The sequence below is a fragment of the Serinus canaria genome, chromosome 9, assembly GCF_022539315.1.
Source record: "Serinus canaria isolate serCan28SL12 chromosome 9, serCan2020, whole genome shotgun sequence".
In the NCBI taxonomy this organism is placed as follows: Eukaryota; Metazoa; Chordata; class Aves; order Passeriformes; family Fringillidae; genus Serinus; species Serinus canaria.
The window spans coordinates 8,852,667-8,876,692 of NC_066323.1; the positions used below are offsets into that span (position 1 = coordinate 8,852,667).

Genomic DNA, 24,026 nt, shown 5'->3' on the forward strand with positions numbered 1-24,026 from the left:
TTCCATGCAAGATGCTGCTCCTCTGGGTTTTGAAATTACTCTGAAGAGAACGTGAAAGCCCCCACTGCAAATTCATAATCCTGACACAAACTGCAGCTGCAGCACAGAATGAAAATGAAATTCATTGGTGAGCTGCAAGCTGTTCTATTGGCAAAGGTGGAATCTGGTATGTGGGGAAGGGACCTCAAAAACAGACCAAAACCTCAGCACTGAGGGAACAGGAAAATCATATTAGAGAAGTACCAGCTAGGAACACGAAAGTTCGTGCCTGACAGGGATTTACACCTCCCTGGTGGGTCTGGGATGGCAGAGACCCTGAGCACTGCATCATCTGAGAAAGGTGGCAGTAATCAGAGAGTCTTGGGAGGGAAGACAAAGACATTTGAAGGATCAGACTTGCTGTGGTAGATAAGCAGAGCATAGAAGGTCTCCAGAGAAGCATCTGGATGGTGATGGTGAGTGCAGACAACAGATTGCATTTTCTATTTCTTGGATACAGCCAAAAGACACTGGACTTCTCGCAATTAATTTCTTCCAGGGGGATCTAGAATTGGCTTTGGCTCTTCCTGCACACAGGCTGGAAGAAGTCTTTCATGCTGAGCTGTAACCTTTAGGACCTCATCTTTCCTGTTACCTGCAGCCCACAGGAGCAGGGCCAGGCACGCTGGGCAGGCTGGCTTCAGAGCGGGCAGCTGGAGCTTCCTCAGCACAGCCCGCAACACATTCCTGGAGCAGGGCCTTGGTGAGTGCATGTTGTAAGACAGGATTCATGAGACATGGTGGATGTGAATGAACTTGATGGTCTTCTACTGCCTGGCTGGGTTTTGCAGTTGGATCCTGCACAGGATCAGAGAAATCCAGCCTGTGTCAAGTGGCAGTGAAAGAAAGCCAGTCCCACTGTCAACACTGACATGTGCCATGTCAACACCTGACAGGACATCTGGCAGGGCCGTCCCCTCCTTGATGTCACTGCTCTAGGGCCATCTGAGGGTTGACAGTATGCTCCTGTTCCAAGTGTCACCCAGCACCCATCACTGTCTGTCTCTGTGTTACAGCACAGTGCTCCCCTGGCAGGACAGCACCAGCCTGGGGCTCTGGCCACTACACTGACTGATCTACATTAGGGAGAATTTAAGCAACATGGTTTAAAAATGAGAAAGCGCACTGCTTGCTTCTGTCAGGTCAAGCCACTTCCTCTGGGGCCAGGAAGGACTGACAAGCTGGAAAGGACTGGATATCCAGGGGATGAAAATGCCTAGGTCTGAGCAGGAGGAAGAGGAGAAGTGATCTCCCCTGATCTCACCCCCATGACTGCAGGGGCAGTAACAGCCCCATTCCTCCATACAGCTCTAAGCTGCCACTGGGACTATTAAGTGCCACTGGATACCTATCTGTTATAGCAGGGGATGGGAGGGCAGGGCAAGCAGCTGGGTGCTCAGCCCCTCTTTTGCTCTCAATCCAAGGCTTCCAAGGTTCTGCTGAGTCCAGTCCACCCAAAGTGCTTGGCAGCCAGGGTGGAGTGGGTGAGTGCTGTGCCCATGAATGTTCCTGCAGACAGGCAAGCCACAGACAGCTGGCTGGAGGAGGAACATTTCCTTGGAAGGGTTTTATCATTTTAAAGGGAACAAATTCCAACTGATTGCCCTTGTAAGAGCCTGCATGGTACTTGCACTTCTAGCCTAATCAATAGAAATTTTAATTGCTCTGGTAATTACGCTTTCAGCAATGCTGCAGTCCTTTGTTCTCCAAGTGGGAGACCAATATCTGCTGTTCTCCGGTGGCCCCATCTGGCTGCAGCCTGGAACAGCATTTGCCACTTGGAGGGGAAGGGACATTCCATCAGGGACCAGGGTGACACCAAGCCTTGGCATGCACAGCCTGGCTGGTGCAGATCTCTGGGGCACGGGGTGCACTCCCCAGGTCAGAATGGGGAGCTGCCAGCCAAAATCACCTCAGCTTCCTCCTCTTAAAGCTGCTGCTCAAGAGCTTCACATCCCTGCATGCCTCCCTGGAGCAGGTCCCAGGTCTGATGCTTTCCTGAGGGCACTGGGCTCTAGGGTGCACATTTTGAGTCCTTCCCATGCATGAACTTGCAGTGTGTCACCAGTATTTCTTCTCTGGGCTGTAAATGGTTTCAAAATACATTGTAGACACCAAGGTTATGTTGCTTTGTCTTCTGGCTACATCTTCAGGAAGTGGAAGAGCCCTTACCCCCTGAGTCCTGATGGGTACTGTCAAAGCCTGACTACACTTGGGAGAACACAGGCCCTACAAGTTACCCTAGAAAATTATTATAAGGAAAAGCCATTGTGACAAGTGCCATGTTACTGTATGGACATCAGATTAACCTTATGACAGGCCCAGTGCTTGAGAAGAACAGTCTCTGCTTGGCTGAGCAGGAGCCATGTCTGGTGCTTCCCCACACTATTTAAATTCAAAGTTCTTGTGCTTGGTTCCAGAACCAAGCACATGTTCAGCTCAAGGGCATTTTACCTGCAAGAATGCATCAGCCATAGCACAGACCTTCACGCTTCAGTTCCCCAGCCAAGGACTGTCAGCAGCACTGGGCTGCACACAGGGTTTGGGGGGGGGAGCGTGTGTGCAAACCTAGCAAGGCTCTCCCTGGGAATTGGGATCCTGCTCCCCTCAGCTTGGTCAAGCAAGCTATGAAATACAAAGTGTGGGGGCCTGCACGAAGGTGTAATTGCAGTTTGGATCTGTCAAGCACACACAAAGTCTGGATTTACTTGCAATTGCACTCATCCTGCCCACAATGTATTTTTTCAAGCCACGATCCTGAGTGGCATGGCCCAGGGTGTCTCAGCTCCCATGCCTGCCAGAATCACAGGACACAGCCATACATTTCTCAATCAACAGCTGTTAACATGACACAGCTACTTTGTCACATACTGGGCCACTCACAGCTAAGAGCAAGGTTTCCAGAAAGAACTGCTACTGGCCTTAGCACTTAAACAAAACAGCTCTACTCATGTCCCTGGAGTTTCCTCAAACAATGGCAGAAAACACCCACTGGAGCCCAGGGAGAGGAGGGTCTGTGGAGAAAAACCACAGCTGCTGATTTTTGAGATCTACACCACACAATCAGAAACCCTGGTCTATAAACATCCTCAACAAAGCCTAGCAGGTCTGGGGGGGGTTCTTTCCTCACTGTCCACTGTGTGCCACTGCCTTTAAAACCCTCACAAACAGACGCTCCTCCCTTATTGATTTTATGCTTTGGCACTGAACTGCACGTTGTCCTGGGAGCTTGGTGGTGCTGGAGGCACCAACTCTGCTCATAGAGGGCTCTGGGCCTGGGATACTTGGGATGGAACCATGTACCACGTGCCAATCACCCACCCACAGGCAGGAAGGAGTCTGCCACAAATGACCTCCCTTCTTGTTTAAATATTAAGATTTCTCAGCTAAGACACTGCTCTGTGCATTTGCAGATGTCCCTCTTCCTTGCTGGGACTGCTCTTGTTGGCCTTTCTGAGCAGATCTAATTACAGGCTGTTCTGTTCATTGACAATTTCATATACTCTCATTTTTTAGGTTAACTTGAATAACTGGCAAGAAGCAGAACTACATGGGTGGAGTAACAGGCCATGGATTTATGACATGCTGGTATTCAGGGCAAACACAGAAATATCCTGAACTCTGCTGCTGCTGTCAATTTGATAATGAGAATGTGATTTGAAATAAAAACATCTTGGGTGCCAATTCACTACAGCAGCAAGTAAAAATAGACAGAATACCTAGAAATAGAGGACTCTGTGCTCCAAACACATCCAAAGCTTGAGTATCATATAGTATCTTACAAAAACAGAGCACGTGGCTGCATTGGGGCTATGGTACCATAGGTACCTATGGTACACAGGCCACTCAGTGAAGCCCTGCATGAGCTTCAGCAGAGAGAACAGAGTGCTCTGTGGGTCTAGCTAAGCACAGGTGAGGGCTCTGCTTTCAAGTGCTCTGCAGCCTTTGGGTGCTTTCCCCCAGGCCACGCTCCCAGAGTAACCCCAACAGTATAGAGTGTGAGTCACAAACACCCCTGGGCAAAGCCTGGGTGAGCTCTGCCAGAGCCTGAGGTAGCCAAGAGCAGGCCTTTTAGACAAATAAAAGCAGCTTTTAAAAGCTAGAGAGAAATAAAAAAAGGGGGCTGCAGAGCCTTGTGCATTTTAAAGAATCTGGCCTTTACAGGAGCTGTTCCCAGTTTCAGGTCAAGTCTGGGGTCTCCTTTAATCTACTTTTAAGTGGTACAAGCAGTTGTGATCCCCGGGCCAGGAGGCAGGGCAGCCTCCTCTCACTGCACCTTCCCGTGTTCGCTGCGTGTGATCTTCCACAGGACTTACCTGTTGCTGTCCCGGTACTGATAGATATAACAGCCCTGAGGCATCCCACTCTCCTGGTCCAAGGTAAACGACAGCTTCATCTGCACAGAGGAGAAGGGGTGTGGGACAATGAAAAGAGAGAGAGAGACAGAGGAAAAAAAAAAAAAGACAACATTTTAGGCTCTTGGTAATTACAGTAACTTCAAGCAAGGCTTGTGGGAGAAAGCTTAACTCACCAAGGCTGACACGCAAACACACCGGGCCTGGAACATACTGTGGGGTTCCAAACCTCAGGGAAAAGTCACATGCATTGCAGAAACCTCTTGCTTTTTCCACCCTTTGTTACTATAAAGTGTTCGTGGTTCCTCTGAAATGCACGGGTTGTAACAGCTCAGCCCTCCAAACCCACCCACACACAGCACCCCTCAGCAGAGCGGCTGCGGTTCCCCTCAGACACTACAGAAGTGAGTTTCTCCAGCGGCAGCTGCAGTTCCCACGAGTCTTTCTCTGAAAACCTTCCCGGCTCCATCTCGTTCCTCCAGTGCATTAGAACAGAGGAGAAACCACAGAGGCAAAGGTGACAGATTTTTCCTTCTGTGCAGAGTTATTAAAGAGCTGTTAGAAGGGTTTGCAGTTGGATCCGCCTCCGGCAGCAGGCTATAATGGGACCTGGAAGCTGCTTTGGTTGCAGCTCCAAGAAGGCATTCAGCAAGGGTTTTTGGATTTCAAACACAGCTTGTTTTATTAAGGGGGAAAAATTAATCCTCTTTCAACAAGCAACAGAATGGTTCTGTGGGGAGACTTTTTTGCTGAAAATGTCTTCAGTGATTTTATACACTGAGCTGCCTAGAAAACAGCACGGAATTGAGCTCTGCAACAGCCCTGCCCATCCGAGCAGCTCCTCATTACCCTGGGGAAGGCTGCTGGCCCCCAGGTCAATGTCCCACCAGCTCTCACAGCCATGACCCCTGGGCTCAGCTAAAGAGCTGCAGATCTTGACCAGGAGCCAGCAGGGAGGGTAAGAGGGGCAGCATCCTTAAGAGGAGGTATCTGCCAGTCTTCATGCATGTTTTTGGGGTCACAGAGATTACTATCAGCAGGGTTGTTGCCGGTGCTGGATTGTGCAGGACTCCTGAAATGGTCTGGGAAGATCACCACAAGGGCTAAAAGTCAAAGGATGTTATGATGAGCCCAACCTTTTTAAGCAAAGAAAGGAGAGCAGCGTTGAGCCACTGCATTTGATCACAAACTCCTCTCCTCTGGGCTCCAAGAAAATTGCTAACTCAAATTAATGGCTTATTCAGGAATGAACACAGAATTAAAACATCTTTCTCCCGTAGGCTGTAAAGAAACCCTGTGTGCTGAATCACTAGATGATGCACTGATTTTCCCTTCCCTAAAGAGTAGCAAAGTCACACACTGTGCTCTCACTGACCCAAATAAAACTGCATGCCAAGAAATCACTGAAAAATTCACCACCTTGAATACTGAGTTAAGAACCAAGTACTAGGCTGAGGCCAAATTCAGCTGAGCTCCCTTGACTTCCACAGCCCTACCAGTGTAAGGCATTCTGAAACACAAGCTCGTGCAACACCACAGAACTCGAGTGCCCATGGTACACACGTCACAGTTCACAGCACTGTCAGGACAGTGACCTCTTAACGCTCCCCACAGCTCTCCTTCCTGCAAGCCCTGACCTTGCACTGAGCAAGATCACTCAGAGCCACGTTGGAGAGCAGTGTTCATGGCAGGACATGGCTGGGGATGCTTCTTCTGGCCAAGACCCATGAAGCCTGGCTGTGGATCCAGCCTCTCCATATGCTATGATGGCACATGGCAGTTACCACATGGGACCAGGAGGTCAGCAAGAAACAAAGGAAACTCCCCAAGGGAGACAAGCAAGCACCTTGCTGGCCATATGTGCTCCATAAGCAGAGTCCCTGGTTTGGGGAATTGAAGGAGGAGCTGGGAACTGCTTAAAGCCATTTTTTCTGGGCCAGGTTTTCCAAAGCTTTCCTCCTAGAATATCAGGAAGCACCTCTGAGGCCAAAGGGACAGCAATTATTGCAGACAAAGATCCACCAGATCCTATTCTTTGTGGAAAAGGCACTGCACCAGAGAATCAGTGGAGACAAAGCACAAAAGGAGTGCAAAATATGGCAAAATTGTGGCTTTGGCAACTTTTAACAATAATTTTGATCAGGACAAACTCAGGAGTGCCTGACTCTCTTGCTTGCAGCTCTCAGCTAAGTGGGCTCTGGGTTTGCACTAACTGAGCATCTCTGGTTATAGCTCACCTGGGCTCTGAGTGCCCAGCACAGCTCAAGGGTGGAACCACCTCTGTGCAAGGACACAAATCCAAGGGGAGGGAAAAAAGGAAGGAAGGAAGGAAGGAAAAAGGCTGGGAAGGAAAACAGCCTTGTTTTGACAGTCTGCTACAGAAAGCCTTGGGGCAATCAGGTATGGGAAGGTGACCTTTCCACTATCTGGGGGGGATGAGATCCCATGGAACCTGCCTACCCCAAAAGGAAAGATCACAGTTCCCAAAGATAACGGGTTTTCAACTTTCTGTTTTCAACTTTCTGTTATTTTAATCCTTCTTTGTCTGCTCATGATATTCCAGACAAATAAAACACACCCTGCTTGGCAGGCTCAGCCACCCCTGCATCATCTACCAGTGCCAGCAAGGCCTGGATAGTGGGGACTATACATGGCTTGACCATCTGGGTCAATGCTGTCAGGCAAGAGGATGCTGCCATCACCCACAGTGACAAGAGGACCACACTCAGAGAAAGGTCAGGGTCAGGCTGTCACACAGAGAGGTGTCTAACTAAAGGTCTGTCCCAGCAACCGAAGCTCAAGGCAGCTGTCACTGATTCACAGCCCATGCTCTTCTGCAGATCTGCCCTGCTCATGCACTGTCATGGTCAGCCAGGAGGGGGAAGAGGGGGCCTGTGTTTGTCACCTTACAGACCCCAAATGGTCAAGCTCTGACTGCACAGCCACCAGCAATGGTCTGGCTGCCTTTGCTCCTTTGGTGATATTTGGCCTCTGCAGAGAGCCCAAAGTCCTCAGGCAAAACTCATCACAGGGTGGAAAGCCAGCAGGTAAGGCAGCTAGGGAAGGACTAGCTGTGCAGGGAGCACCCTGGGAATGCAGAAACAATAAGCTTAATGCTAAGCTTAACAAGGTTGTCCACAGCCACTCAGCTTCTTGCAGTTGGGTCCTCTCTGCCACTGGAGCCTCAGGAAAGCTCCACTGACCAGACTCTCTCACTTCTGCACTGTCCTGCTCACTGTAAAGGCTCTCATGCTTCCCAGCACATCAGGGCTTTGGAAGGTCAGCACAGATTTTTTCTCCCATGCTAATGCTAATCTGTGAAGTGCCTGCTGCCACAGACTTCTGAAAACAGAACTCAAGTGTCCTTTCCCAGCTCTCTGCACCCCTACAGCACTGCTTCTCTCTGGTCCTATCTTCTCCAGCAGATGCCCTTTCCTTTTGCCTTCACTCACTACACACAAAACCTCTGGTTACTTCTGAATCACAGAAGGCTGCAGGGCAAGGCTGGGACAAATGTCAGGAGCTGATGGACCACTTCATCATTCTTCTAGCTGACTTTTGCTGCAGCAAGGTCACGAGACATCCAGAACCTCCTGCATACACAAAGCCCTACAAATCCAGCAGCCTTTTGCAATTACCCCTCTGGCACAGCTTTAACTCTTAACCAATTTGACAACATTGCTCCAACACCACATTGCTGCTTTGAAGCTCCTTTCTGTGTGTGTCACTGTTCCTTGTCAGAAGGGGCTTGCTGTAAAGCCAGCAAACAAGCTAATACCACAGCACAGGGAAGGGCACTGCTCCCAAAAATACTGCATTTTATACCTGCAAGGCAAGGAGGGATTGAAGTATCTTAGAGAAATGCAAGTGCAGGGTGACCCCCGTCACAAGGGAGCTTCATCAGATCAAGGGATCTTTGCCACTAAACATACGAGATGATTTCATTTTACAAGACTCTGCTGGGCTTCCCTGGTAGAGGACGGGGAGAGCAAATTCCCAGCACTGAACTGCAGTGTGATTTGGCTTGCACTGCCCCCTCTGGTAGTGCAGCCCTGGGGCTCACATGCTAATAAAGATCCCTTTGCACTCCAGTGGCTCTGCACATAAAGGAGCGTTCGGCATGTGTGTGCATGAACTCAGTGGGAAGGGTAGCTGGAAGGCAGCCATGCTGAGAACAGAGTGCTGCCTACCAGGAGAGCCCCATCAATAATTGAGATGTCAGAGGCACAGGGAGGTGTGTGAATAAGAGCTGTCAAAAGGAGTAATTTGGGTCTCTTTGGATACAGTGATGGATAGGCTCGCTCATCACCAGACACAACTGCAATACACCCGAACAGAAGAGGAGCAGAGCACTGAAATTCAAAGGGCCTGGGGCAGGTTGTTTGATGGGCAGGATGCTGTTGACTCCATGGATGGGAGTATCTCTTTTAAGGCACCAAGCAGGTGTGAGCACACTATCCAGTGACTGGTCAATAGAGCAAGAGAATGTACTCAAAGCACACAGAAGCCCTTACAGACCCTTGGTGTGGTTTGGTGGCACGTACTGCAAGCTCAAGGTGAAGGTAATGCCACCTCCTTGAGGAAAACCATCTCAAGGAAAGTCATCTTCTGAGCCCACAGCACAGATGGCTGTGTGCATGTAACACTTGTTTGCACAATTACTCCACTCTTTGGATTAGTTACATACTCCCACTCTCTATCCCTACATCCTTAAATCCAGCCAAGGATGCAGCTGGCTGACAGCAGGATGCGCCTTGTTCCCCCATCTGCCAAACACTGACATGCTTCATCTGCACCTAAAGCTCCCATCCCACCCTCAGCAGAGGTGAGCAGACGCTAAACCAGTGCACAGATATGAGACACCAGCGAAGCAGAGAAGCAGATGCCCCTCAGTGCACTCTGTGCTGCCTGAGCCCTGAGGGGACCCCATGCCCTGCTCAGGCAGACAGGCCTTGGTGGGGGTGTGGAGAAGCTCCCTACATCTTGTGGCTTCTTCCACCCAGGCTAAGAAGAGATTTTCAGAAAGCGTGAACAGTGCTTCACATTGTCATGGACCTCCAGACTTGCCTGGGTTTCAGGGCAGCCAGCAGCCATCCTCATTTTAAAAAGTGCTTTAGACCTGCAGCAGCTGGGGGCTCGGTCATGCGATAAAGCCTGGCAGCTCCAACAAGAAAAGAGCATGAAGAGCACTCCTGGCTGCTGAAACACTGCCAGTCCCTATATTGACCTGACTGGGCAAATTCTGCATGCCCTTTGAGTAAGTGGCTTGGCTTGTATCCTCTGTTCCCAGCCTTGGCTCTAAGCATCAAACCTCTGTCATGAGATGAAAAGTTTTCTCCACACATGCACTGTGTCAGAGAGGCATTATCGGTTCAGCCGGGGAACCAGGTCAGACCTGAGCTGTCCCAGTCGCAGGGCGATGTAAGGGCAGCCTCGGTTGGAAATGGTCAAGGTAATTCCACTGATGTGGGGGGAATTCAAGCAGAAAGAGTTCACCCAGGACAAGGAGGCGAGGCAGAATATGAGCCTCTGAGACAAAAAAACAGGGAACTGATCTAAAGATCACACTGGAAACAGTTTCCTGAATGGCAGGGCTTCTTTTTCATCTTGGGCGCTTAATCAGTTTTAACCCCATTTGCATGGAAGTCCAAGAAGACTGGTATCTGCTCTGGGTTGGAATAAGGCTCTCCTCTCTAGCAAGCTCTAGAAAGCTTTTTAAGAATAAACTTAGTCATCAAGCAGGTTTTTATGCCCCGCCCAAACTTCGGTTTTGACCCGAAAAAGAAACAGTCCTGAAGTCCTGACACTCACTTTTAAAACCACAAAAAACGAGCCATGCTCCAGTAACGTAATCACAGAGTTTTCTGGCACATCATCCCTTAAAAATACATCCATCTGCCTCCACGCAGGCCATCAAACTCAATCTTGTTCACAATGGATTTCCCAATTCCTGCGTGCTGGAAGCACTGCAGCAGTGCTGGCTGTGCCGGCTGGATGAGCCCTTACAGCAGCACAGGCTGCAAACCTCACAGCTGTGTTTTCACTTAAAGAAGCTGCTCTGGAGACCAAAGCACTTCTTCCATGAGCTTTTCTATTTGTGCTGCAGCTCAAAATTGCTGGAGAAAGACCCTGGGTAGTGGATGAAGAACATGTGGTAAGGACAGGATGGGGGTAATAAAGGACAAACCAAAAGTCCTACAGTGGAAAAAAGAGGAAAGACAAGGAAACTTGCTACCAGCTCAACAAGTTACCTCTCAAACTGGGTTGGAGCAGTCCTTTCCTTTTGGCTTTGTAGACAGCAAATCTCAGCACCTGATGATGGGACTGCTGCTGCTACTGTTGAAAGTCATGAATTGGTCCTAAACTGGTACATCACACCTACTGCCTCCTCAGTGAGGCTCCTTCTCCCCATCCCTACAAGCACAATTTCCAGGTGAAGGTTTAAATTCTCTAAGAGGTTCCTGAAGCTGTCCCTGCTGCCCCATTTCCTCAGCACATTAGCCAGCAAAGTGCCTCTGTTAACAGGCTACAAGGTCCATGCATGTGGCTAAGGACAATGTCAAATCAAATCCCAAAACAGCCTAGGAGAAGGAGCTGAAACACATTTGGGGTATTACTCTGGTCTGAATCCCACTGCTTACTTTTATTTTAAAATCCTATCATTTACTTAGCTGCTGCCTGCATCATACAACTGCATAAAACACGGGAAAAGCCAGTGAATTCCTGATATGGCAGATGGAAGACAGAAGACAGCTCTTCCCTCTTAAATTAATATGGAAACCCAAAGGTTCCCAACCTGGGACCCAAAGCCACAATAAGCTATTATTAAATTATCCCACAGGCTGCAACAGCTCTTTCTCTCCAAACATCAGCTCTGGGATGCAGTGAGGGGGTCTCCCTGTCACAGAAGTGAAGTCACCAGCACATATTCCCTGGCATATAGGACTGCCCTATTGATGGCTAGTGGCCCCCAAAACCTCTGCTATGGGTGGCTGGGCAGCACAGCAAAACCAGGAAGAACTGTGGCTGGATCCTTTGCAAAGACAGGCAGATGCTGTCACCAAAATGACAAGCTGGCATCACACCTTTGGCTTTTATGTCACAGCTGCAAGTCAAAGCTGAAGAGCCTTTCTAGAAAGACAGGGCACAAGACAACTTTCACCACTTGGCAGAAATATAAACTACAAATGAGTTTATTTTTAAGCATTCACACTTGCCTGCATCGGAGGTTTCGGATGCAGTCCACAAAGAAATGGATCCAGATTTATTTAGAAAGAAGAGCTGAATACTTCCGTTCATTTTATAAACTGGATGAGCTCATTCTCTACATGCACGATTAGGAAACCACAAAACTAAAATACAGATTATACAATTGTGAAGGGTTTGAATTTGTGGATTAAAAATACCTTCTTCAAAAGCTAACAAATTGTGACACTGCACTGCATGCCCTAGACCAATAGGGAACTGTCAATGAAGTTAAAAGTATTTTCTACACATATACCGACTTGAAAATAGAAGCAAAACATCCCTAGGAAATGCCACATTAAAAAAATGTGACACTAACAAGACATATGCCAAGTTTCACTGCTTGGCTGTTTCATTTTCTGTTGCTTAGAGCTTGTCTCCCAGCCTTCCTTTAAAGCATTCCCAGCTCTTTTGTGTCTCCCAGTCCCATCCATGCTCTGACAAAAGACAGTTTCATTGATTTCACCTTGTGCTGTAACAAAACCCTCACAAGCTGGGCTTTGCCAGCCTCAGCTGAGACAAGAGATTTTGGGCTGCAGAAAATTCTTGCATTTTGAAAACTGATGATGACTAGCAGGAAACAGGGGAGCAATTTTACCCTGCCCAGACCTCAAGAAAGGTCAGATCCAGCCCCTGATGGATGCACCGCTCTGCTAAGGCACACAGCACCACAAGGAAAACAGTGGTGCCCCACAGGCAGTTTTTTAAATGGAAAACAGATCATGAACACCAGCAATACTAGATCAAAAGTGAGAGGGAAAACAGCCCTTCCCAAAGCACCACATGGTCTCTGAGAGCTGCCCCAGCCTCACACCAGGAACAGAGCAGAGAGCAGTGGTTACCTGGAGGAGGATGTGACACTGCAATGTCTTCAAATGGCTCAAAGCACAGGGAAGGCAGGGTAAGAGCTGTGGGTGCAGATGTGTCTAGGTATGTGGCAGGAGGAAGAAAGGTTTGGTGTCTTTTACTGCACCGGCACAACTCTCCCTCACCCCATGAGCCCTGGAGGATGCTGATACCTGTTTACAAATCAGCCTATTTTGTGTCTTCCCTATGACTATTTTGTGCCTTCCCATTACGTGCCCAGTCTTTGTCATTGCTGCTGGGAGGATACAAGGAATCAAGGGCAGGTCAAACAAAGCAAATCCTATTTTCTTAAGTTTGTTAATGGAAACTGCTTCCCCTGCTAAGCCACTAATGGAGCTGTGAGAATCCAGAAGCACAGATTAATTCAGCACCCAGGTACTGCCTCACGCCTGGAGGGATTTCCGTAGAGTCTCACTGGAAGACAGATAAAGCTTGTAATATCCTCCATACAAGAGATAAATCCATTGAAATATGGACAGCCCCTGTGCTAACATGGTAAGAGCTCTACCAGGTAACAAGAGCAATCACAACAGTATTTCTAGGTTTAGTTATATCTGCAACTCATTAACTAGGACTGTGAAGAGCAGAATACTCTGATTGCAGCACACTGATCTCAGTTTGACAGACACACCATTCTCCCCCATCCCTTGGAGTGCTGCTGTGAAATACCTGACAGTCCTGAAGTCCAGACCTAGTGCTGCTGACTCAAGCTTTGCTCAGTCCCTGGGGACAACCTGGACTTCCTTGCAGAATGTTACAACCTGCCAGGACTGCAGGCAGCTGTGTCCTTGACCAAACCTTTTCCCCCTGACACTGTTACAGCATGGGGATGGGAAGACATCTCCTGCCATTCACACTCAGAGCTGCAGAGCATCTTCTCCTAAGGCTGTGTGCCACAGAACACCCCTCCACATCCCACCAGGGCAGTGCTGGCACCCTTCTCCCTGGGCACAGGTCAGCCGTGTGCCATGACCTCCGTCCCCTGATTTCACCAAAATCCCATGGTATGTCTAAGCACATTGCTCAGTGCAAGAGTAGGAGATCCAAAGCTTTCCACAGAAATCCCTCTCCATTCCCATGGACAGCACGAGCTGCTGCTGTTAGCACAACTGCTGGGCTCCCCTAGGAAGAGACTGGTTGTGGTGTGGTTGAATTCTTCTCACAGCAACCTGCTCCTGCCCACATTTTCCTAGAGGCTCCAGGCTCCTCTGTCACAGGAAAAGAAGGAAGCAGGAGTGGACAGTGGCCAGGAGACTTGCACCAGCAAGCCCAAACCCCACGGCAGTGGGACAGGTACCCTGCCCTCCAGCTCCAACACAGCTGAGCTTCAGCAGAGAAGCAATTTCTGCATGTAGGCATTGCAGAAAGGGCTCTGGCAAGGTTCACACTGAAAAGGTGTAAATTCTATAGCATTTTTGTAGGGCCAAATTAATGTCAGAGCCCATGATGCTGCTGTGCATCCCTGAGCTGGAGAGTGGGGGGGTAGGATCAGGGAATCCTCTTCCACTGCTAATGTACAGCAGGCTACTACAACCCTCTGCTCCGCACTGTGACTAAACATATGTAAGGGGCTCAACAGGGTTTATGTTCAGTAGCTGTGGTTTCCAAGCAGTATTGCATTTCTTTAAAATGAAGATACATCATATTTTAAAACTATTTTTAAAACCAGCCACAACTCTGCAACCTTTCATGCAATTCCTCCTTCCTCCCATCAAACCTAAAACATAGCACACAGTCTGAGAAGATCAGCAAGCTCACGTGTGAGAACGTGGCTGCCGGGATCTCACATGTGCCCGTGCACACTCATACACAGAGGGAAATCAAAGCTGTAATTCAGGTACAATCTATGTTTAAGGTTAATCCAGGATGTATTCCACTATTTACAGATGTAGGTACCAGCATGCTGTACACAGGGTAGGAGAATCCAAGAGCTGAACCAAAGCATGAGGTTGTTTATTTAACAATATGCCTCAGCAAGTGTAAGGTTTCCTGCCTCTAGCTCAGCATACAAGCAACTTGATTGTATATCACCCTAAAATCTCATCACAGCCTTCCCTTGCCAGGACTGCTCCCATCCACACCTAAAGCAAGTCACAACACAACTGAATCTCAAATTCCCATTCTTAACATACCCCTCCACAAGGCAGCATCAGCTGGAGCAGGGAAATCTTACCAAAATCCTTAGAAATTATCCTTAAAAGACATTCTGCAAAGGCTGCTCCCTAGAAACGCCTGTCTGCTGTGGAGTACAGCAGCTCTTGCAGAGCTGAGTTTTGCAGTAGTCTTGCATAAATCAGGCTTTTCAGTTTCCCAGCTTGATGGACTTGGGTATTTGTTGGGTTAATTTTGTCCAGTTAGCCCTGGAATAGGAGTTGTTCATACCAAAGCGGTAAGTTTTAAAGGCAGAAACCAACACTGTATTTTACAGACAGAGTCAAGTTCTTAAAATCAGTTATTTATTCCAACAATATTAAAAGGAGACACACCACTTTCTCAGTCATTTTTCCATTCGTAGTATTTTTATATTTTTAAACCCATGAGCCTAATCCCTAGTTTTTCTATGGAAAAGCTGGAAGGAAAAGATCACAGGGAAGAAGGATCAGCCTGCTAGAGCATCCACTGTGTTTGCTCTCCCTTTGGAGAGGTTGTTGGGCTTATGGTTAAGACTACATTTTTAAATACTTTCTGAAAGTAAATAAATAAATAAAAATCTCTCCAGGCATCGGTATTAGCTTGTGAAGGAGACCCAAACAATGCATGGGAGGCTAGAAAGGAGCCAGTAAATTCTAAGGGTGTAGAACAGGAGAGGGGATTAAGTCTGGTGATTAAATTAGGCGACGCATGAATACATTCCAATGCACAACATCACTCAAGCACTGGACAAAACATATGGCAACAATGGAGAGCACTGCTCACGAGGTCACCTTTAATATGATTAGCCATGGACGCCTGAAAGGAGATCTCCCGAGTACCAGCATGGTAACCCTGCTTTGTGCAGCCCAGAGGAGCTCCCTGTGAAAGCCTTTGAGGCTCCCTGAACCCCCACAAATGGCTGCTGTGTGTTCAGGGATGTGCCCAAGTCCACTGAAAGCAGGACACAGACAAAAAAAGAGCCTTGAGGCCAGGCGAGCGTGCTGAGCATAGTTTTTGTTCCCCACTCCCAGGGCAGTGGTGGGAGCGGTCCCCAGGGTGTCCTGCCTGACAGCTGGGTCACCACACGGGCTCTCCTGTCCCACTTGGACTTTTCAACTCTGCCGTCCCGCATTCACCGGCACTGCTCCTCTCTTTGAAGGGGGAGAAAGCGCCTCATCCATCACTGACACGAAGGCAGTTAATTCACTTCTTTACAACTGGAAAGGCTTTTGCTGTGAGCAGGAGGGAGTGCAGGAAGAGTAATGAAATCCAAAAGGGAGCCAAATGATGCTTTCCTCTGCTAGACGCCAGCGCTGGCAGTGCTTGCTGCTGGCACCGTGCGTGGTGGGTGAAAGGAGACTCTTTTGTGGTATGCCATTAGCTACATCCAAGGGCCCAGTTCATGTTTACCACAGCCACTGCGTTACTTCACTTGGTATTTTTTTCCAGTCCTGTTGATCATACTGCAAAACTGACCGAGTCCGTTTGGAAGCCTTGCTCACAGAAAGCAGAAACAAATTGCTTTTTGAAAAGACTATTTTCTTTTTCTTTTGTAAACCAAACCTCACGCTGCTTTCCATAAACCCAACCTAAAGCTGAAATCCTCACTTAAAACTGAAGAGCAAAGGTCTGTGCTAGGCTTTGTCCACACTGGTGGGCTCAGCTGTGCCACTTGCCCATGGAGATGCCACAAGCAATGGGAGCATCCAGCTGTGCTGCCCGGACTGCACAAGAGGGCATCTCACACTCTGGCACTACTCTGCAGCCCTAGCAAGTAAAACCCCATCACAACTGCAGCCAGCAGGCTGCCACAGGATCACAGAATATTACGAGTTGGAAGGGACCCACAAGGATCACCAAGTCCAGCTCTTAAGTGAATGGCCCATAGAGGGGATTGAACCAAAATTATTACCATGCTCTGACCAACTGTCCTGTCAACTGTAATGGGAAGAAACACTCCATGACATCAAAGATAATCTCAGTGAGTCACTCTGCATGACAACCTTGCTGTAATCAGGTGAGCCCTTCAGACTGCTGAACTCTACCCCAGAGGACCTTGGTACACTCAGCTGAGTTCCCCACAAGATTTCTCCAGGCCTTTAGCATTTCAGATTCCAGGCAATGACTAACTGGGGACACGTGAGGGACAGGTCCAGCAGCAACTTCTTTCACTCACTTTGTATCTGCATGGCTGGAGGGTGAAAGTCATGGAGACAACCCCAGGAGCAACTTGCTCTGGTTCACAGGTCCCAGCAGCTACAAAGGCTCAGTGACAGAACAGCAAGAAACACAGCACAGGACTGCTACCAGCTGAGCTCCTGCTACTGCCAAGAAAAGGATCATCTACTAAAGCCCTTTCCAGTTTTACATTTCCAGCATGCCATAACTGCAGAGCCTTGACACAACACACGCCAGGCACTGCACTGTCACAGCTGACATTCAATAAGCTGGGAGATTCCTACCCTCTCATACCATAGAGTCACCTTTGATCCTTCTAATAGATCTCTTACACTCTCATGGAATCTGCCAAGACTGAAGATCAAGCCAGTTTCTAATGAGACAAGGCAGACCATGCAGCTGCACGCTAGTTCGAAAAACATTTGGGGCAACAGGCACATGAAAGGTTTGGGGTTTTTACTTCAGACAAACAAAAAACCCTTCTCCAAACCCTTCCCTCTTCCACAATGAAAATTAATGAGGGTTGGGAGAAAAGTCTATGGTAGCTCCCATTTCTTGGCCAGTCAAGCTCTTTTCAGTAAATCTTCCTACTCTGAACTGTGTTTTGTATCCATTGCTGTGTGACCACTATGACAAAGGCTACTTGAGGCAAAACCACTGATCCTCAGTGCTGGGTCTAAACTAAGTTACAGACAATTTTCCTGAAGGGATGATGTCCAGGTGATGTTACTCTGTCCAACTGATTGGGGTTGGGGCAAGTCCTCTGTCCCCTGCAGAGCTTGGCTGCAGGTGGCAGCTGTGAACTCTGAAGAAAGAAGGTCATCCAGTTCACTCCTGAGGAGTATCCATGTCTCCCTATGAAGTGGGCACACAAGGACAGGTTTGACACACCTCTGTCTGCTGGATTTCTTCATGCCAAGAAAAATGTACAACATCTTGTTGGTCCCGGCATGTGGAGACCAACTGGTTTCTGTGCTGGGCCCAGCCTGTGGAAACTCCAGTCAGATACCATATTTCTATCTGGCATCTCCCAGTGCTCACTGTGTGCTCTAGTCTTTATCTCAGAACTCCTGGGATTCTGAGTAATAGCATTCTTCCAGCATGGAGAAGCTCAGAGTACTCTCTTGCACTCTTTAAAGAAAAGACACACCTGTTTACTATCTCAGCTGGTTGCAACAGCACCGTGTTCGTGCTCTTTAAAGCGATTTCAAGGAACCTTTATAAATGCTTGAGGATCTGAAAAGAGATGACCACACTGCCAAAGGATTTCAAGGTTGGCCCCCTGGGTAAAGGATATTTGTCAGCAGCTCCCCCTGGAACAATGTTATGGATCCATCAATATATCTACCTTTTACTCCTACCTAAACATGAGAAACCAATAACTCCCCAGCTCATTTAACCACCTGCACCTTGCCCATTGTCTTATTAAAAAAAAAAAAAAAACCAAAGCAACTAAACAGCAAGGCAATGTGAGCACAGAATTCACGTTCAGTAATGCTTGAAAATAATAAAAAGCAGAGAGTTGAAGTGAGAATTCAAAACCTCAAAGTAATTTCAACCATACATACACGAGTAGGGAAAAGTTTATACACGATGCAACAGAAAAAATGACTCACTTTCTGAAATGCCAAAGCCTGTTTTAGCTCATTTTATCTTCTATACCTGCTAAACACATCAATGAATGAGAAATCATTTAATAAATTGCATTTTTTCAAATCCCATTTTAGCTATTTAAGCATTTTATTTCCCAGTATTGTAGGTCAGGTTTTACTCTAACATGCTAATCAGAAATAAAGTGCAAGCTGGATCAAGGGGTTTGCTCCTCAGAAAAGCAAGGATAGTCTTGAGATTAAAACAGAGACCTTGAAATTGAGGTGGAACTACAACCCTAAAGTTAATGCCAAATCTCCTGCTGACTCATGGGACTGTGAATTTTTCAGCATTGCCAGGAGACACCCAATAAGCGACAGCTCTGCAGCCCCCCCAGTTCTGCAGGATCAGACAGATCAAACCCATGACAGGGCAGGTTTACTTCAACTGTCAAGGATGGCACAAATTAAATTTTGTTGTATTCAGGTTAGGCTGGTTTTTTACAAAAAAAGCCAAGCAAGAGTGACTGCTTGGTTAGTTTGTATTTCTGTGACAGAAACAAGTTTTTCAAGCCCAGTTAAAGGAATTACCCCCAAAAACCCCTTCACAGTGATTTTTGCATGGCTGGTTTCTTCCAGATGTCTCAAGTCCCTCATGCCACTCAAGTCCAACAGATTCTAGAGGCTACTTTCTTGCTGCCTCTTGCTTAGTTTTCAAGTGACCACCAATTTAATGGCAGCCCATCACAGATGGGCAATGGACTGTGGCCAGCTCGGCTGGTAACTAATTAGCACAAATGCAAGATATTAGCTGTCAGATGAGATCCAAAACACAAACATGCTTCCTTCAGAGGGCAAAGTTCAGTAGTGTTGGCAGGTTTAAGGTGTTGACAATGCAGTATCTAGTGAATACACATCTTTGGGGAGAGATGGGTGTTTGTGCCTCAAGATAGAAGCAGGAAACAACAGGGAATGTGCATCCCACCAGTGAAGGCAGAGCTGCACAAAGAAGGAGCACACTCAGGGAGGAGGTCTTCCTCAAATCCCAACTAAGGAAATAAGTGCAACGTGGACCAACAACCTTATCTGAGATGTCATGCTTCATGCTCCCATTTTACGCAATTTCATATTCAGGGAAAATCCATACTCTGAATTATATTTGTTTGCTTAAATAACTTCCCTGTTACCACATGAAGATGCAGAAAAGGGCAAGATAAATGATCCAGACTACTCAAGACAGATTCAAAGCCACTTGCTTTCAAAACAAACCCAAGAGGTTGCTCAACAAAATGCACTCCAAATGAATCACTGCAAGCTTTAACAGGACATATCATTTCAGAAGATGTGAACTTGGACTTGGAACGTTTGAAGATAAACCCAAAAGTGGACTTCAGCAGGCACTGGTTTCCTCAGATGGGGCACCATCAGCTCTGTCCTCACCTGCTGGGATCTTGGCTAAGATCTTGGCTATGCTTGGATCCCATAGTCTCATTTCAGAGGGCTATGAAAACCACAGGTGCTTTCTGAGCTTCTTTGTACTTCAGCATCCATATGCTATGAATGACAAAAGATAAAATACCCCAGGACTCAGAAGGAGTGATCATGCCCAGAAACACCTGATAAAATGAGTTGTGGCCATGAATATTCTCCCTTCTCACTTTGGAATTGAAATGAAAAATCACAGAACTGTAATGTCAGAATCTTTCATCTCCTTCCAAACGTTGTCTTTTGTTATTATACAATTAGCCTTTCTTCTGTATACTATTGGGTGAGACTGAAAAGGCCCTGATGAAGAGCTGCTACATCTTCACCTACGGCAGATTGATCACATTTGCAGTTATATCAGTCAACACCCAGTGACTCCATCCAAAGAGGATGATGGATTAGCCTTGCAGTCAACTATAATTAATACCTGAAAAAAAACCCCTTGTCAAGTCTTTGTTCAAATACGTGATAAACAGAATCTGGAACAACAACAGACTTTCTGATGACGTCCGTTCATCACCAGGGAAGAAAAACACCATTAAGTGAAGGGCAAGAATCTCAGAGCAAGGATTGTTTCCTCAGCAGAAAATGTAAAATAAGAATTTCCTCCCAGCACTCACCCCACATGCACCTCTACACAAACCTCTTTTCCTGGGTTTTATTTGTCTTGCTATCAGAGACACTGAAGAACCAGTTTGTTTCTGCTTCATCAAGAACCAGTTTTTCCATCCTGAACCTTTTGCAATATAGCCAGCAGAAGTCACTACTCTCCCTACCAACCTCAAAAATATCAGTGAGCAGCTTGCACAGCTGGATCAAGCACTGAATCCGCTGTCCACCTGAGCTATCAGCATCACGTTTGGGACACATTCCACCAGACTAAGCCAACACAGATGCCCTCTATTTCCCCCAGACACGTTATTTGGCACTGTCTGAGCAAATGACACCAGGCTGTCTATCACAAGGCAAGGGCAAGACCCATCTGCGAGCAGTTAATCCACAGAACCAAGAGATGTGTACTTCATGTCTGAATTTGGACTGCTTGCAAACACCTTCAACCTTGCTTGCAGGTCAGCATGCAATGACTGCCAGCTCATCCCCCTTCTACAACGGCTGATCACCAACTGGATTCAATCAACAGAAAAAGCCAAGCAATTTGGAAGGTCTAATGATGTACTGCCCACTGCAACTCTGTCCCAGGCAAGCAGGAGGGACCTCCATGGGATAGCAGCCCACTGGCTGGGTCCTGGCACACATAGGCAAAGCCCAAGAACTGAAAAGAATGGGGAGAGAGACTACTTGTGAAACACACCAATTGCTTCTGCACTGCTGAGATGTGCTGGCCACAGTTCAGCCCTCATGTTTCTCTGCTCTGATTTGTGAGACGCATCTGCTGGGGAACCAGGATAAAAAACCCTGTCCTTAACCGGGCCAGCAATACACAGCAGAAACAAAAAAGCACCAGTTCTTATTCAACAGGTGTCAGTAATAAATATAAGATGAAGAGAATGGTCAGCATTGGCCCAAGGCACTGGATTTGGCCGGGGAATCCGATAAAGTCCTGTCAGCTCTGCCACCAACAGTCCATGTGAACTTGGGTAACTGCTTCACCTCCTCATACCATTCCCATCATCTGGAAGGATGGAGCCAGCCTCCCCTCTGATACTTGCTCTGAGGCTAGCGGGTGAAAGTACATCTAACACTTCTGTGTTATACAGCATCTCAAAATTAAAGCAAAAGACCTGGTTTCTACAGAGAAGTTTCTCAGCTTGCATGTCTGTGATAGATTTAATAAAACTCAAGGGTTAAGCTGTGTTTGTTTAGAAGGAAACCACTCGTACATCACCGGAGGTCTTGAATATCTGAGCTAGTGGCTGGAATACTTTCTCCAGGAAGAATAAAGTCATAATCCACTCTTGCATTACTGATGGTAAATTAATGCCAGAGCACCACTGTGTGGGGAGCTCCTTCCTGGCTGTGTTTGCCCAGACATCTGGCTGCAGTGGCTCCCAGCACAATGCTCCACAGCAGAGCCCTGAGCTCCAGCGTCCGACTCTCCGCTCCTGCCGGAGCCAGCTCGGCCATTTCCCCACCTGCTCCTGCTGGGACACAGCTGCTCGGCTCGGAAAGAACCATCGGGGAACGGCGGGACGTGTGTGAGGACATCAATCCTACTCGCACCCCTGGGAAGACTTCATTAAAATCCCAGGGCAAAAGACTAGATTCAGAGAGTTTTCCACTCAAAATCCTAATTTAATCAAATTATTTTAAAACCTCCTGGCAACGCAAACATCTCCATGCAAGCAGAGAGATGCTCAGGCAGCACACATCCCCTCTATAATGTGATCCCAGAACAGCTCCATCCCATGTGGATCCTTGGTGTGTGTGCAAACGTCCCAACCTAAGCCATAGCTGCTCCTGACCACAGTGGTGACATCTCATATTCTCCTGCCAAGCACCATGTTCCTCTGTGGTATTGCAGGGAAGAGATGCTGAAAATCCTCCCTACTTTTCTGACACACCTTTGTACAGCCATTTTGGGTACTCCTGCAGGACAGTACCATTCCCCAGGAGGAAGCTGTGGCCTCAGATGCTCGTCTTGATGTATTAACTGGGGCTACACAAAAGACATAAAATCCCCAAAGGAAATTAATCTCCAAGTACATCCAACATTCCCCCAGCTGCCTTATGTATCACACAGTATAAGCAACTATCCATAATGATCATATAGCACCTGCTGTCCCCATTCTGGCTTTCAGTGATGTCTCTTTAACCAGACATCAAAGAGAAGGAGCAGACAATGCTGGAATTGTGATAGGAAGTGAATAGTGAAAGCTCCTTGTCAGTCTGAGTTTCCATTTATCTCACAGCCCCATACATACTGCCCACCCTGCCTCTGCTGGCATGTTCAGACACTTTTGCTGTAACAGCCTCTTTAGGAAGGTATTGTAGCAGTCTTCAGGCTTTTATAGATGGGCCTTTTGGATTTTCTCTTGCACCAAAGCCAAGTGTCCAGCCAGGTACCTACACTTCAACCTACCCTGATGGAACTAGATCTGAGATGAATTTGGTACTGTCACATGCCATGCAATGAGCATCATGACTCTCTTTTTGAGACTGACCAAGAGATGCAGCCCCTGCTCCAGTCAGGGGCTGGAGAAAAGCCATTTACTCCTCCTTTGAACAGTCCACACACTCAGTGTGCAGAGGTAGCACATACAGGAACCTTGGACAGAAAACTTAAGTATCACTCCAGGGAGTAGACAAGGCAGGATGAACCTTTCTGCCCCAACTGCATTTTAAGACATAAATTCAGAACATGCTATTAAAGGAAACACGTCAGACTGAATTCCATGCAACATTATAGGCCTTTTCTGTCCCATCTAAACACTTCTTCCAGCCCTAAGTCTTCCATTAATATACTAATTAACTATATTTTGCACACAATGACTGTTTGACCAGGGTAGAAATATTTATTATGTTCACAAAGCAAGAATAAAAGACCTGAATGCTTACTATATAGATATGAAGCAGGAAATATGACAAAACAATTTCCCATAATTATTTCCAGCAGTTGCTCATACTGGAAAATGTTAATAATGAGAGTAATTCATTTGTGGTTCTTGAGATTTACAATTAAACAGCATTAGCAAGGACAGCTGTCTAAAAATACATGTTTCTGTGCTATCCCATTAGCCACAACCAAAACCAAATTTCCCAACATACAGTGCCACAGGCAGTGTCCTTCCTCCTCCTCACTTTCCACGTGTGAGTGGCTTGAGTCAACTTCTCAAAGCCATTTGCACCAAGCAGGCAGACTATGTTCTGAGGATTCAAAAACTATACAGAGCTGGCTAGTAAATCCCAGATGTAACATACCTGGGTGGTTTGGAGCTGGCATTCTGCACAAATCTTGGCGTTTGGGACCTTTGTGCTTGTTTCCCTATGTTTTCTGAAGCTCTATTAAATGCTCTCTTACTTTAGCAGTACCGCCAGTCTTAAAAAAACAAAGCTATTCTCAAAGATCACTGATTTCCTTATCCTCACCAGACATGGTACAAGACCATAGGTCTCCAGTGTGCTACAGAGCTACAGCAATACAATTTTTACTACTTCTAAGTTACTCAAAACAATA

General features: G+C 47.2%; 1 protein-coding gene across 3 annotated transcripts in view; it reads right to left on the bottom strand.

The window, feature by feature from the left end:
* The window catches only part of DIS3L2 (DIS3 like 3'-5' exoribonuclease 2), a 180,487-nt gene that overhangs the window by 32,681 nt on the left and 123,780 nt on the right, over nt 1-24,026 (bottom strand). For all 3 annotated transcript variants that reach the window (XM_018912889.3, XM_018912890.3, XM_018912891.3), the window contains exon 15: nt 4,356-4,435. In XM_018912889.3, coding sequence (XP_018768434.1) covers nt 4,356-4,435 — 80 coding nt within the window. The remainder of the gene's footprint in view (nt 1-4,355; nt 4,436-24,026) is intronic.